A 14,648-nucleotide genomic window follows, 5' to 3' on the forward strand; every position below is an offset into this window, starting at 1 on the left:
GGAGAGGAGCCACGACCTGCTCTGCCCTGCAGTGGGCAGACCCTGGGCTGTGGCCTAATTCCACCCCCGCCCCCCCAAATTATCCCCCAGTTCTGACGGACTCGGGAGGGTTTGTAGTAGGAAAAACCCAAGGTCCAGAAGCAACCTGGCTTAAAATACTGAAGAGCAGAGGGGAGCAGCCACCCCGTTCGGCGCTGAGCGCTGCGGGGAGGGGGCAGAGGGCTAACAGCAGGCAGGGGACATCCCTGCCCTGTCCCTCCGGGGCAAGGAGGGACAGCACAGAGCCCCAGGCAGGGCTCAGCACCCGCACCGCAGGGCTGGCTTAGTGTTTGAGGGGTGTCCGTAGTGTTGCTGTGCCACAGCATCCCTCCCCCGAGAGCGGGGAGAACCGGGGTCCCGCCTGGGTGACGGGCTGGAGGGAGGCTGGGCATCCGTGGAGGAGAGGGGTAGCGTTCAACGGGGTGGGGGGCGAAGGGGTTGCCCTGTGGGGAGGCTGGGGGCTGCTTTCCCCCCCCCGCCACCAGGCGGTGTGTCTCCCCCCACTGATGCTCAGCACGAAGGACGCATCCCAGCTCTCCCACCTGGCTCATCCGGATGCTTGACCCCAAGGAAAAACAAAATCTGGGCAAGGAGAGGCCTGCGACAATCGTACAGCCGGGGGCGGGGGGACGTGGCAGGGCGCGCAAAGTACCGAAGTTCAAGCACCAGAAGGACAAAACAAACAAAAAAGAATTCAAATAACCCAATTCACAGGGGGTGTGTGTGTGTGGGGGGGTCCCGTTCGACCCTTCTGGCTTGTTCCCTGGTGGCAATCTCGCCCCGAGGTGACGCGGAGATGACAGGGCCCCGCCGCCGGAGAGGGCCAGTGTCGGGATGGAGGTGGAATGGAGGCTCGGCCCGGCGCGAGCGGAGCGGGGACGGGAGCGATGCCGTTTCACTGAGGTAGCGGAACCAGCACTTCCACGTAGTTGAGGGGGAAGAAGCCCGACTGGCCGTTGATCATGCCCTCGTACCAGTTTTCGTCGATCTGGTTGGTCAGGGTGATGATGTCCCCTTCCTTGAAGCCCAACTCGCCGTCGTTTTCAGGTTCGAAGTCGTAGAGAGCTTTGCAGCAGGGCTGGTCCAGGGGGGCTGCGGGGAGAGGTGTTGGGGAGGGGGAAGAGAGGTGAGCTGGACCCGCTGCACGCCCCCTCCCTCAACAGGGGCTCGCACAACTGGGCTCACCAGACGGCTCTGCCCTGCCCGGGAGAAGCGGGCCCTTCCCTTCGCCCCCACGACAGTAAAGCATTAACTCAGTTTAAACTCCTCCCCCCCCCGGCTTTTAGCTCCCTAGTTCCTCTGCTGTCTTGCTGCAACCACGTCCTTCATGAGCTTCTCCCAAAGTAGACATGTGCTGCCTGCTCCCGGCTGGAATTCCCCCGTGCTAAGCTAAACTCCAAGATAAATCAGACTACCACACCAGAAACCAGGTGGTGAAAAGCCACATTATTTCTCCAGAGATGAGGGGACGCGCTGTGCAGCGTGTCAGTACGTGGTAGACGAGGACTCCGGGGGTCCCTCTGCTTTGGAGGGGTCGCCCTGAGCCTCAGGGTGGTGGGAGGGAGAGGGCTGTGACTGCCTCCCTGGGCACAGGGCTTCAAACCCATCGTCAGCTCATTGCTGCATGCGAGGCTCCCACCAAAACTGAGGAGAAAACCAAAGTCTCCTTCCCCCATCTCAGCTCCAGGACTAAAGCATCAGACCTTCTGTCTGCAAAGGGGGTATTTTTATAGCAGGGAAAGCTGCTGGTTGCTCTGCCTAATGCACTGAGGTTTTGGGATGGGCAGGCACTCAGCTTCGCAGCGGTAGGGATCCTCCTGAAAAGGGACCGAGCTAATACAGACCACCGGGGTCTGCAGGGCCCCCACTCCTCTCCCTCTGGCCTAGAGCTCTTCCAGCCAGGGCAAGGGGACCAGCACAAACGGCAGCCAGCACATCTGGGCTGCTGAACATCCACGGCAAGAAAGGACCCAGCGTTAGAAGAGAACTCAGAAAACACCAAAAGCGGCAGCCAAGCAGGTTCACGTTTTTTGGGACAACTTGCCAAAACACCAGGCCGGTCCCACCACCGCAGCGCTCCCGCCACACCAGGCTCCTCAGCGCCTCCCGCCCCCTTGCTGCACCACCACGAGCTTTCCCCACCGCGACGGCTCCGAGCCGCAGAGCCAGCCTGGCCTCGGGACCCCAACGGGTCCCTCCCGCCGGAGCGCTGACCCACGGACCCCACGTCACCCCACAAGCCACACAGGGCTCCTCGCTGCCCAGCTGGGCCCACAAAACCTGCTCAGCGTGCCGAGGCTCTACCTGCTCCCTCCAGCCTTCAGCAGTGGGGTACAGGGGGGCAGCACAAGCAGGAGGGGGAGAGGTCCAGGCTGGGCGATGGTTACGAGAACGGGATAATCCTCCAGATGTCTGATACCTCGTGGAAGAGCATCTGATCCCTGTGACCCCACGCAGGAGATGTCTGCGTGATGACAGCTGCTACAACTCCTCCGGGTGAGCAAAGGCCCCAGGTTTGGGGGAGTAAATACCAATACAGCGTGGCTGGTTTAATTTGGGGCTTAGCTCGAGGCTTAGCTCGGCTTAGCTGAGCTGTTCTGCTGGCCAGGCTCAGCACGGAGGTGTTAGCGGCTCCAAGCGGCAGCGTCACGGAAGGAGGAGCAGGGAGGGATCGGGGGGGGGGGGGAGATGGTCACACATCATGCAGTGCGGAGGGAGGAAACTCACGGATACTCCTGACGGAGGCCCGGGACGGCTTGTCGGATCGGAAAGAGGAGGAAGCTGCTTCCAAACAAAAAGAGACATGCTTAAAACAACGGGAACTGGAGAGAGGGAACGGCAGGGCCCAAAGGGAGGATCTGTTAGGAGAAACAGGGTGGCCCACATGCTGTGTTAGAAACCCGCCTGCCTTTGCCAGGACCAGGGAGGGATGAAGGCAGCACGATGGAAGATGGGGAGGGAGCGAGAGATGCTTCATTCTTCCTGTCCGCCACGGCTGGCACTGCCTGGGCACTACAGGCGAGTGGCCCGGGGCTGGAGACCCCGCTGGGACACCCCCAAAGCAAATATAACGAAGGCTGCTGGGCCCCAAGAGAAAACAGCCCGAGTTTAGAGGCATTTCTGACATTTTTCAGAGCCACCAGCTCGCGGAGGCACATCCAGCGCACCAGAAACGTCATTTCCAGGCAGAGTATTTCCCCTCCATCCCCAGGAGGCTGCTCCAGTATGCACACACATGGGACGACTTTACCTGAGACTTTGGGGGTAGGATTGCAAGAGAAGCCCCCGTTAGATTGGTCAGTGTCTCCGAAGTCGTACGTCTCCCTGGGCTTGGGCTTGTATTCCCGCTTGGGACGCGAGGAGGCCTCCCTCATTCTGGAAGAAGGAAAACAAAAAAAGTGGATAAATTGAAATATGAAACAGAGTATGATGAGATCAACATATTTATTCTCCTCTGGTGGCTACACAGGGGAGCAAACTGGTTTGTAGATAAGAAACTGCACAACCCTCTGCGCTGGGGTGTTTTGAAGATGGCTCTGGCCCAGGGTTTGGGATCTGTCCCAGGGTTTGGGATCTGTCCCTTAGAGAGGGCCACACGCCCCTGGCTTTGCTAAAGAGGTGTCTCAGGCAGTTCAGGCCAGCAGAGGACACTCGTGCTGCAGCTCGAAAACTCACACTTGGCAACATCTTCCCAGCCCTTCTTAATGCAAACCAGACACGGGATCCACTCAGCAGTTCCTCCTCCGAGGAAGGAACAGGAGGGCAGCATCGCCAAATCCCCCCGGGAAGCGGAGAGGCCGCCCCGGCTCTGTCCAAGACCCCCCTGCGCCAGGCTGAGGATAGAACGGCGCCGGCTCCGCCGGGAAGCTCCAGATGCAACGAAGCCGCCTCTCCTTCCTCGGCCAGGGCTCGGGGAGACGCTCAGGTGAGACAGAGCAGCAGGAAAAACAACTGTGCAAGTCACGGCAGTCGTGCCAACCAGCTCGCTCGGTGTTTCAACAGCACCTCGGTGTTTCTGGGCACCAACCGTACGTTCCCCGGGGCCACCGCGGAGTTCAGGCAGTCGAGGAGGGACAGGGAGAGCACAGCAAGACCAGGCAGCTCCACGCTTCTCCCTGCTCCTGCGTGCCAGCCGCTCGTCTGCCTTTCACCGGCTCAGAACTCCAGGGCAGGGTCACACCTGCGGCAGCGTCTACCAGGGGAGCGCCGTGCAGATGGAAGAGAGAGCGGGGCTTCCTGGAGAAGGAGGGGTCTGGCAGCGGGCTCACAGCTAAGGAGGTGATGTAGGTGGTCCTCCACTGGCCTGTGGCCACCACGTCATCCCCACCACGTTGCATTCACCTTCTGGTCTTCAGAGCCACTGGGAGCCCTTGACACGGACCCTTCTGGGCCACAACCGTGGCCCACGACCTCCTCAACCACCACTGATGTTAATGGCACACAGACTCCAGGTTAGGCAGTTCCAGGTGACACAGGGTAACAGGCACGTCCAGCTCGTGCCACCTGCTCCAACAGCACGATGCAACTTCTGACTGGATCCTGGGTCTGGCCAAAAGGCACCTCTCGGGGGACAATCCCACGCTCAACGCCCGCAGCGCCAGGAGCCGTAAGCCCTGGCACGAAGGGGATTTCACCTTTCTTCTCCACCCCTGCCAAATTCAACTCCAGCCCCCCTGGAGGAGCAGCACACCCCGATTCAGGCAAGGCTCAGAGACCGGCACAGAGGTTCTGGCTTGGATGTCAGAGCGTGCCCGCCACTGAAAGCAGGTTGTGCAGCTGGCACGGCTCCCTCCAACCTGGAGGAGGTCTGGATGGAAGCTCCAGTGATTGTAAGAAGCAGCTTTAACACCAGAGGACAGGTTTAGAGGGAGAGTCAGGAATTTACAGACAACTACCACAAGGGACAGCTCGTGGCTGTGAAAACCGGGAGTGCCTGGGACTCACCTGCGCTTGAGCTTTTCCGCAAGTTCGTCCAGGATCTGCACGGCCTGCCTGTGGTAGTCCAGCTGGGCATCCACCAGGGCCGAGAGCTGGCTCACCTGCTCGATCTGCGAGAATCACACCAAGGTGGGATGAATGGCTCCTCCTAGCTGGCAGGAGACGCCTGCATTGCACACGGGGGCTGAGAGCGTACTGGGGAACGTGTACAAAGGGCAGCTTCCCCGGGGAGATGAGGAGAAGGTTTGGGATTTCGGACACCAGAGGTCAGGCACTGGCCAAGACTCAGCAGGACAGGGGACACCTCATACAGCTCCCTCAGCTTCACTAGCTGTTCAAATCCTTCCCAAGTAAGCTGCGTCACCTGCCCAAAACTCACTCCCACCAGCACACCGAGAAGAGACTCGTCCGGTGCAGGCCACAGCCTCTCCTCTGGCCAGGAGCTGGATCAGGAAGAGGGGCTACAGAAAGGCTGAGAGGCTTGCCGAGCCACGTGGATCTGGGTTTTCAGGGAGCAAAACCACCCTTGCAAGAACAAGAGTGGAAATCAAGAGTCTAACTTCTGCGTCCCTCGAGAGATCCCACCCTCGTGTACGCAGAGACGCGCAGCCCACCTGGCAGCTCCCAGCCCGGGGCAGAGGAGCCGGCGCTCCCGCTCCCCGCCGTGCACTCACATCAGTTTCTAGGAGGTTGTGCATACTGGTCTCTGCTACTTCCTTGGACTCCTCAAATTTCTCCATGGCCTGTCGAAGCTCCTCATCGGGGATTTTGCCTTGTCGTTTCTTCTTGTAGTCAAAGTCCAAGCGTCTGCCTTCCAGCTTCTTGAGATGGTGCTGGGAAGAGGACGGTTATGAACAGCAAAGGAAAAGAAGGAAAAGCCAGAGCCTGGGAGCAGCCAAGCTCTCCTGCTGGGAAGGCAGCTCTAGCTACAGGCCAAGTGCATTCGTTTCAGAAACCTGATCTCAGAGCACACGCTTCCGTGGCTCCCACCCTTGCTCAGACTCCGGAGAGGCTCCAGGACGTGATGGAGAGCTGCAAGGCAGGGCTGCTGCGAGGCAACAAGGAGGAGGGGGGTCTCTGAACTCCGTTTACTGCTGTGGCTGCGGGGGCTTTTTACTAAGAAACAACCCTCAACAAATTGGCTCGGTGATAGGATTTCATCCTCTTCCAGCTGAGAGCTGGAGGAAAACACTGCAGGGAGCAGCCTGTGTCTGTTCCCCACGTGAGCCTTTTGGGAAGATGAAGAGCTGGCCTGCTACTTTCAGCTCCCCAGGAGCAACGGGGATCTCTGGAGATCAGGAGTTGGGATGCAGGTGCTGGGCACTGCACTCCCCGACTGCTCAGGGCAGAGCTGTTTAAATTAGGTCTATGGCAGCCTGCAGGATTGGAGTACAGATAAGTACTGGAGCAGCAGTCGGTGGTTATTTTATCTGGGACAGCACTGTCAGTGAAAACTCACTCGAGAGAGCTGCCTTGTGGATTACAGGTTGGGATGGATCCCATTACAAAGCCTGGCTGTGCTTTGCATGGACTTGTCTCAGCAGTAGCACACAGGAGCTACCAAGCTAGCTCTGTGTCTTCCCAGCGAGACATCGAAGGGCTTGAGGTAAGAGACCTTGAGGGAAGCTTGCTCATAGCTTGAGAATTGTGTTATAGGATCCGGGTTACGAACAGAACGGAGCCAACAGCTGTAAAGAACACGGTGAATTTTAACACCAGGCAGCCCAAATGGGGCGTGGCTGGGAGCTCACAGCCCAACACACCAAACTCAGCGAGCCCAGAAGGCACGTTGGGATGTACTCCCACCGCATCCTCCCTAAAACGCGGTAAATGAAGAACCGTTCAAGCCTGCGTCCAGCCTTACGAGCTGCTCAGGATCAGAAGCAGCGCTGAGCAGGGAAGAAATACGAGCGAACGTGAGGAGAGAAAGCACACAAAGCGCTGGGGAACAGACCCGACACCCACGCGAGTCCTTGGTTCCCACCGTGACAGAGCAGGAGGTTCCATGCACTAGGAGAGGCCAGAAAGAAAAGAGACGAGGAGAGAAAAACATCGAGGTGTTTACCTGGATCTCTTTCAGGTCTTTGTCACACAGGTTCTGGAGGGGATCAATAAAATTTTGTTTGACTTCAATATCCAGCGAGTCCTTCACTTCAGCCAACCGCTTCATCGATTCGCCAGCATCAAGCAGCGCATCGCCTTCGAGTGAGAAAAGGAAGGGAAGAGAGAGGGCGAAGGGAGAAGGGGCCAGCCAGTTACACAGAGACACAGCCTGTGGCGGCTGCCTGCAGAGCCATTCTGCCAAGACACCCAGCCTGGGCCAGCTCCGTGCCCCGTCCAACGCCCCCACGTTTCTATCTGGAGCAAATCTCCGAGCCTGGCACGGAGCGAGCGGTGCCCGGCGTGAGAGCAGGCAACGGCCTCTTGGTGCTGACTCCACGCAAGACACTTCACTAACGTGCTTCACCTTTTCCCTCTGAAAACCAGCAACAATCCCTACCAGCTACACAGAGGAAGGAAAAGGTTAAAAATACTTTAAAAAAGCAGTATTTTTAGATTCCCTGTTAGCTCAGGGAGTTGCTGAGCCGCTAAGTGGCCATGCAGTGCTTTCGCCTTGCTCTGCTCCTCGGCCACGGCTGGCAAGAGAAGCCCGGGGCAGAGGCGCGTTCGCTCTGATCCAGCCTGGCCACCCTTTTGTTCAGGCAATTTTAAGCCCAGAGCGCTCTGACCAACCCTTCAAGTTTCCCCAGATGCTGGCAGCAAACCTGCAGTCTCTTACTCATTTTAGACACTAACTGCTACCAGGCCAACCTTATCCCTTCTCCTCCCCTCTGAATGAGAGAGCTCAAAGTTGCTCATTGAAAGCTATTTAGTTTCATGCTTTTCTAAGGCTCCTGCCACAACGACAGTTAAGCCAGACGGACTTGCAGCAAAGCATATTTAGTCTTGGCTTTTTATTCCAGTGGAAACCATTTATAGATTGAAGTATTCCTGCGCAGCTTTGGCAAACCAACCATTTCAGCCCTACATTAGCACAGGGGAATACACAAGGGAAACAGAGGGTAAAGTGAAAACGTCACTCTACCGCCCAGCTGGAAAAATAAATATACAGGAAGAGCCATTTCACTTGTGTAACTCTAGATGTACAACCTGTCCTAGGGAAGGATGGGGTACTAGCATAGAAATGTCTCAAGTTAAGTGGTCCTTTAACGAGAGGCTATTAAAGGAAATCAGGTTTGGTGTGCTCTTCTAAAACCTTCTTTCCCCCTTGCTCTCTGTAACAACGCCAGTTCCTGCAAGCTGAGATACACACAGGGCTCAGAGCCGGCCAGAGGCACTCTGAAGAATCCTTCGTCATTCCCACAAAGTAGCCAGAGCTTTTTAATTTTCCTGAGGCAAGAAGGCTCCTCCCTGCACTGGAAGCCATCAGACAGCTGTGCACTGTACCAGGTCTGTCACGTGTGCAGGCTGATGTTTCAGTGGATTAAAATTGATGTCACTGAAAGGCTTTACCCCCCCCCGCCTCCTCCCTGCAAGTCGCACGTGGTTAGGAGAAGTGGCCATGCAAAAACATTTCTTGGCTACAGCCTCCCTACAGCAGAGCTCCAGCTGGAAACGGCCCCGTAAAACTCCGCATCTCACTCAATCCCGTTTCCACGTCACCGTTGTTCAGTTAAGAAGTGAGGAAGCATTTTTTTCCTACGTGTAAATTTATCTCAGGGTTTAATAAGAAAGCGTGAAGAGGTGGTTTTGCACATAATGCCACAGATTGGGATCCAGGACACTCGGGCTCTGCTCCCCCCTTCCCTGTGTGGAAGCCTTCAAAGCTCTTTGAAGAGCCCCGAGTCCTGCTAGGTGACACAAAGGGTCACACAGCCCTTCCAGAATATTCCACCTTGGAAATTTGGCAGCAGCCTTCGCGATCTCATCTGCATGCTCCTTGGGGGGGGTGTGTGTGTGTGTGTGTGTGTGTGTGTAGCTGGCCCGAGGGGACACTCACCGAAGTTGGAGTCCTCGCCCAGCTCCTTGCCGTATCGGATCATGCTCTCCCCCAGCAGCCCTTCCGACTGCGGGTAGCCGGGGTTCTTCACCTGCCCGCGGATCTTGGACATCGTGTTGAGCATGGTTAGCTTGGCTCGGGAAGCTGGCACAGAAACAGCCACAGCCGTGTTTGCAATTACTTGGACTCGCCAGCACTGCTGGCCACTGCCAACATTTTTTTTTTCCCCCAAGCTACACCCAAAGCCAAGAAGCCCTATTGTTCATCTACCAGAAATATTCACTACGAAAAGAAAAGTCTCTTTTCCAAGACAGCAAGCAAAAATAGTTCCCCACAGCTCGCCAGTGAAGGCCAAAGGAGTTTCCCCAGCCCTCCCATAGTCCCTGGAGTGCTCTCTGCATGAGCTGGCTGGAAGCACGCAGGACAGCAGGCTCCGGAGGCGATGACTGCAAAGCCAGCCACCCCTTCCCAGCCTAGAGATGCCATTTTTTTCTGGATATCCCAAGAAAAACGGGTCCCCTTCAGGGCCTCTCCAGGTCCAAGGCAAAAGATGTGTCTGTTCTTTCACCGTTCAACAGCAACAGCGGTGTCTTACAGCCCAGAAACACAGCACGGGGCAAGGGGGGGGGGTATCTGGATCTTCAGCCGAGCTGCCCGATTTCAAACGTGGGCTGGTGATCAAGAAGGTTCTTTCTGACACCTCTCTGCTCCCTTTGCCTCTTTCCCTGGAAAACTGAGGGGCAGAGGGAAGGGGACAGGAGAGGTCCAGGGACTCACCTGGGTTCGGCTGGAGGTACTCTATTGTTCTGGTCAATACTTCTGTAACCGCCTTGCTGGTCAGGTCCACTTTCTGCAGGCAAGACAAGATGACCCAGCAGCAGTGAAGATCAGCTCAGGGCTCTGGCAAGGCCACAGAGGAGTCAGACGGGTGATTTTCAAGATTTCTCTTGTTCCCCACTCACCTTTTCCATTTCCTTGAAGTCATCGTCTAGCTTGGTCCCTTCAGCCCCTCCGACCTTCTCGCTGACCAGCTGTGGGAAAAGAACAAGGGAGGAGGAATCAGGCACAGCACCGACTGCTTAAAGCTCCTTATGCAGCAAGTCCTGGGACAGAAAGGGAAGAGGGGTGGTCCAGACAGCACCTGCAAGAGAAAGGAGGCGGCAGGAACAGCCCAAAGCCCATCCACAAGACGCAGCTCTTTGCTAGCACTGCCCCACTACAAATCCAAACATCTCCTGCCCTCCCAAGGCACGGCTCAGTCAGAATATTCCTCACCCAACAGAAGCCACGCAGCTCCTTACATCGCACCACATGGTTCCAACTCCAACGCTCGCTGGAAAAAGCAAGCAGCAGAATTGTCTCTCGACTCCATTTTGAGCCAAGGCTCCAGTTTCACACACGGCAAGATGCAAGTAAACAGGGAATGAACACACTCTGCTCGTAGCAGCCAGCACAAGCACAGAGTCTGGAGACAGCAGAGACCTCTCAAAGCCCTAAACCCATCACTCCTAGGGGAATGCTGGAGGAGCTCAGGATCTGGGGCACAGGGGCTTGAATTCTTTGTAAGCAGAGGATAAAGAGATCTGCAGAAGCTGCTGCAAAGTTTTCACATCTATTTATCAAAGTGTCTCCCTCGCCTGTTCTAAAACTAATGAAAAAGTTGAGATGTCTGACAAGCTGCAAGGACAGGGCTGCTTCTGGCGATTTGTGTGCAGGGCTTATGAGCTTTCCTCTAAATATCACTCCATCTAAGAAAAGACCCCTGCTCCCTAAACCTCACCATTCAACTGCCCAAGCTGAAAGATAACAAGTGACTTTCTAAATCCACCTAAAAGCGTCCTTCCCTGCAGCCCAAACCGAGAGGAAAATTTCCTTTCCAGCCCCATGCTGGTGTGGTAAAGCAAGTGACAACGCCTGGGGATGCAGGACGTACACATCACCAGAATGAGTGATTATCTTGCCCCAAACTGGTCCAAATGGGCAGCAAATTACCTACACAGACATCAAAAGTGGTCTAGGAAACAGGCGCTTAACTCCCAAGCGCTTGACGCCTGCTGCGGGGCACGGCCAGGATTTCTCCTGTTTGTAGTCAAAACTCCAGTTCCGGATGAACAATACAGGTTTGTTTACTTCAACATCAAATACTTGATTTTTATCAAGTCTTTCTTCCTCTGGAACCCTCCTGCTCCCACAGGGATTCAAAATGGTTCCTTACTTTCTTTTTGAGGAAGGCGGCGGGAAGCCTTTAGGTAACCATCCAGTTTCAAAAGCACTCGGAGACCCCACGCCAGCCACGCTGCCCTGCGTGCTCACACCCACCGGGCAGCGCTCAGCCCCCAAAAACCAAGTTACCAAGCAGGACAGGCAGAAGAAACGCTTGTTATTATCAAGAACAACAAGATCTTCAGCGTTTCAGCAAAATCCCCTTTTCAGACCCCAAAATAGCGAGGGGGGGGGGGAAGAAAAATGATGTGCGTATTCAAAGCTCCTCGATACGCCCAGCTCTGGTGCTGAGCACAAACGTGGCTGCTCAGAGCACAGCCACGGCTGACGAGCTCCTCGCATCTCGGCGGGGAGATTTCAGCAACCACTCCACGCCGTCGAGGCAGCGCAGACACACGGCGGAGGAGAGGCCGGGGAGCGGGGAAGAGCTCTTCTCACCGACCGCTCAGCACGGAGCCGGCAGAGGACCCGAGATGCCTGACAAAGAGGGACTGCTGTAGTTCACCCCTGACATCCAGACACAGGGGGAAAGGAAAGGGTCGCTGCTCTCCTGGTTCGCCCAGCTCAGCCCTGGGTTTCATCCTGCTTAACCCTCAAGACAAGGTTTTCACAGGTCCCAGGGAGAGCGTGCGAGGATGGCCCAGCCCTGCCCCGCCGCCACGCTGTGTCCGGCGAGCACACGGAAGAGCCTCGAAGGGATATTATCACCCCACGGCTGCCTGCAGATGGGCAACAGATCTAAGCGTGATTTCTTGCTCTTTTTGGATGCCTGCTCCGCGCTTGGGGTGCCAGCACACACCCCAGCAAGCTGGCTGCGAGCTGGGGAGGTGCGCGTTCCTCTCTAGACACACCGAGTCTAGGAAAAAAAAGAAAACCACCAAAACCAAACCACAAAGCAGTCGCTCTGCCTGCCAGGGCAAGCTCAGCAGAGCAAACCTCGCTCCCGGCTGCCGTTGCCCGTCCCCTGCCGAAGGTCCCGCAGCCTCCGCGACCAGAAGGAGGCACGGATCGCTTTCGCGAAGGTCGCACCTCCGGAAACCTCCTTTATTTGTTAATACACCTGGGAAGGGTGCAATTATCCCAAGCAATTCTGTTCCCTCTTTTCTCCACCCACCCACCCACAGATTTGCAGCCCGGAAAGCTGCACATAACCCCTCTGGCAGGGAGCTCTGCTGTAATCAGGGACTGCATGCCATGTCGAAGGCGCTGATCACCACAGTGATTTTGGAGGCTTAACACCCTCCCAGAGATGTGAAGGAGGGAAAAAACTCCTCACTTGCAGACTAATTTAATCCTCCTTTTGACGTCCAAGAAATGCTACGGGTGCCCCGCTGTGAAGGAATAATAAGATTGAGGTTCTCTCATTGCTGGCTCTAATTAAACTGGGAGGCTTCATCACGGGAGGAAAGGAGGAGGGATTGTGTGCCATCCACTGCGGCTCCATCTCTATCCCCATGCTCCCAAATCTGTCAGGCAGGAAGACAAAGTAACGCAGATTCGCCGACAGCGCTAGCCGAGACACGAGCCAGGAGAAGCCCTCGCCGGCTCCTTGTTTAACCTGGAGCTTCCCGACGCCACCGGGAGCCAAGTTCCCGAGCGCCACATCGCGCTGCCGGCACAGAGCCTGCGAAGGCTGGCAAGGTGGCAGCTGCCTTTCTCAGGGGAGCGTGAAGTTCACCAGGAAGCTCGCCCTTTGCTTGCAGGATGGGAGAGGAAGGAAGCATCCACGCGCTGCCGGCAGCGTCCAGCTTGGCCCAAGCGAACCGCAAGACGGTCAGTGAAGCGCTGCCGGTGCATACCCCAGCACGGCTGCCTCCGGGGAGCGGCTCGGGGGCTTTTTTGAGGATGTGGTGAGAGTTCTTCTGCACTTTTTATTTCTTCAGCAGCCAAGAGAAGACTTGGGACACGTCCATCTTCCCCCGGCTGGGGACCTAACCTCTCGTGAACGCAGGGAAGGGACTGGCAAGGCAAGACATGCAAATCATTAACCGAATCAGTGGCTCAAATACCCTCTGGCCAGCTTACGCTGAAGCACATCAGCTGGCTCAGTGTGAAAAGATGAGAACAAGTCTATACTCTCTGGTTTCTTTAACTTCCCAGCCCTGCCAGGACAGGACACATACTAAAAGGTTAAAACCTGAAGCAAGCCCTGCTGCAGCTCAGGGAGTCGAGCAGGGCGCAGCGACGGAGCAGAAGCCCTCAGCTGCGCTGCCACAGCAGCCGAAGCCAAACGCTTCCTAGAGCAAATATTAGCACAAGGCGATACGGTTGGGCGTCTCGGCCCAGCGAGATTAAAACCTGCTTGAAAACAGGACGGCTGTTGACCTGGCATCCCAACCAAACCACGCTGCGGGGCGGGGGAAGAGGGCTGAAGCAGACCCGGCGTGCAAACTCCAACAGAGAAGCCAGGAATCAACCCCTCGCTTCCCACCCATGTTTAATTAAAAGGATACCGGCAGTTAAAGTATGCCCTGGATAGCTCTGACCTGAGATCAGAGAGTAGGGAGGTGCATCGAATTCAAGGCTGGTGCGGGGCTCCCACGCCGTGCCGGGGGGCAGCAGCTCCCACCCCAGCGAGCATCACCAGGAGCACAGCATCCAGCCTGCTTCATCTGCAGGAGAGCTAATCCAGAGGGATGAGTTACGGCCACTGCTTGCCACAGACGGGCTGCTCCCGACCGTGCTTTGCAGTTTCTGCGGCTTCATTTTAAAGAGCATCAACTCATGGGGGCTTCCATCTGTTTCCTTTGCAGGGGCGTGGGAACACGAACAATCCCGACTTCCCCTCGCCGTTCAAAACCCACCGGAGGGCTGCGCTGGGTGGAAGATCTTCGGAAATGAAAGACCTATTGTTTAAGCTAACTACTGCGGCAGGAGGTTGGCTATGGGGAGCGGCAGGAATGGTATGTGTACACAGAGGGGGAAGAGAGGCGCGATGAGGAGGGCTTCTCTTTTATAGCTGGGAGTGGGAGAGAAACAAGGGAGGGCTGCGCAGCCGCTCCCAACTTACGACACAAAATCCACACACCCCTCCTCCAAACCCACCGTTTCTTCATCTCATCCTCTCAGCTCCAGGACAACTTGCAGCAAATAAAGAAATCTGAGTGTCCATCCCTTGCTGTGCTGCACTGGGCACCCTTACAGCAACCAGATGGATTGGAGAGGCAGGTATCAGTCTGCCCATGCCATGGCTGAAACCCAAACAGATCCCAAGGCTGGAGAAGGACTCCGACACACCCGCTCCCACCCCAAAGCTGCATTTCCCTCATTGCTGGCTGCAGCATCACCTCCATTAACATTCCTGCCAGGAGCACAATCCCATGCCCAGCCTGTTTCACCTCATGGCAGGCGTGTCCGGCCAGGATACGCCTGGATAAATTTAGGAGCGCAGAAGACTGGGAGAGCTTTTGTGAGCAGTGGATGAGGCTGTTCCTGAGAAGAGATGGGC

The 14,648-nt window shown here is 56.3% G+C and overlaps 1 protein-coding gene across 3 annotated transcripts in view; it reads right to left on the minus strand.

Annotated features, from left to right (window-relative positions):
- Window positions 1-720: 720 nt before the first annotated feature.
- SH3GL1 (SH3 domain containing GRB2 like 1, endophilin A2) overlaps window positions 721-14,648 on the minus strand; it is a 28,009-nt gene continuing 14,081 nt past the window's right edge. The window contains exons 2-10 of one of the 3 annotated variants that reach the window (XM_086477745.1): window positions 9,940-10,008; window positions 9,755-9,827; window positions 8,978-9,121; window positions 7,043-7,176; window positions 5,652-5,810; window positions 4,984-5,087; window positions 3,290-3,414; window positions 2,767-2,820; window positions 721-1,131 (exon numbers count right to left, since the gene is read on the minus strand). In XM_086477745.1, the coding sequence (XP_086333871.1) occupies window positions 935-1,131; window positions 2,767-2,820; window positions 3,290-3,414; window positions 4,984-5,087; window positions 5,652-5,810; window positions 7,043-7,176; window positions 8,978-9,121; window positions 9,755-9,827; window positions 9,940-10,008 (1,059 nt within the window). In that variant the 3' untranslated portion in view covers window positions 721-934. Of the gene's footprint in view, window positions 1,132-2,766; window positions 3,415-4,983; window positions 5,088-5,651; window positions 5,811-7,042; window positions 7,177-8,977; window positions 9,122-9,754; window positions 9,828-9,939; window positions 10,009-14,648 lie in introns of those variants that run through there. The other 2 variants (XM_086477746.1, XM_086477744.1) reach the window with 2 other exon arrangements.

This window comes from Leptosomus discolor, chromosome 24 (genome assembly GCF_034619465.1).
Source record: "Leptosomus discolor isolate bLepDis1 chromosome 24, bLepDis1.hap2, whole genome shotgun sequence".
Classification (NCBI taxonomy): Eukaryota; Metazoa; Chordata; class Aves; order Leptosomiformes; family Leptosomidae; genus Leptosomus; species Leptosomus discolor.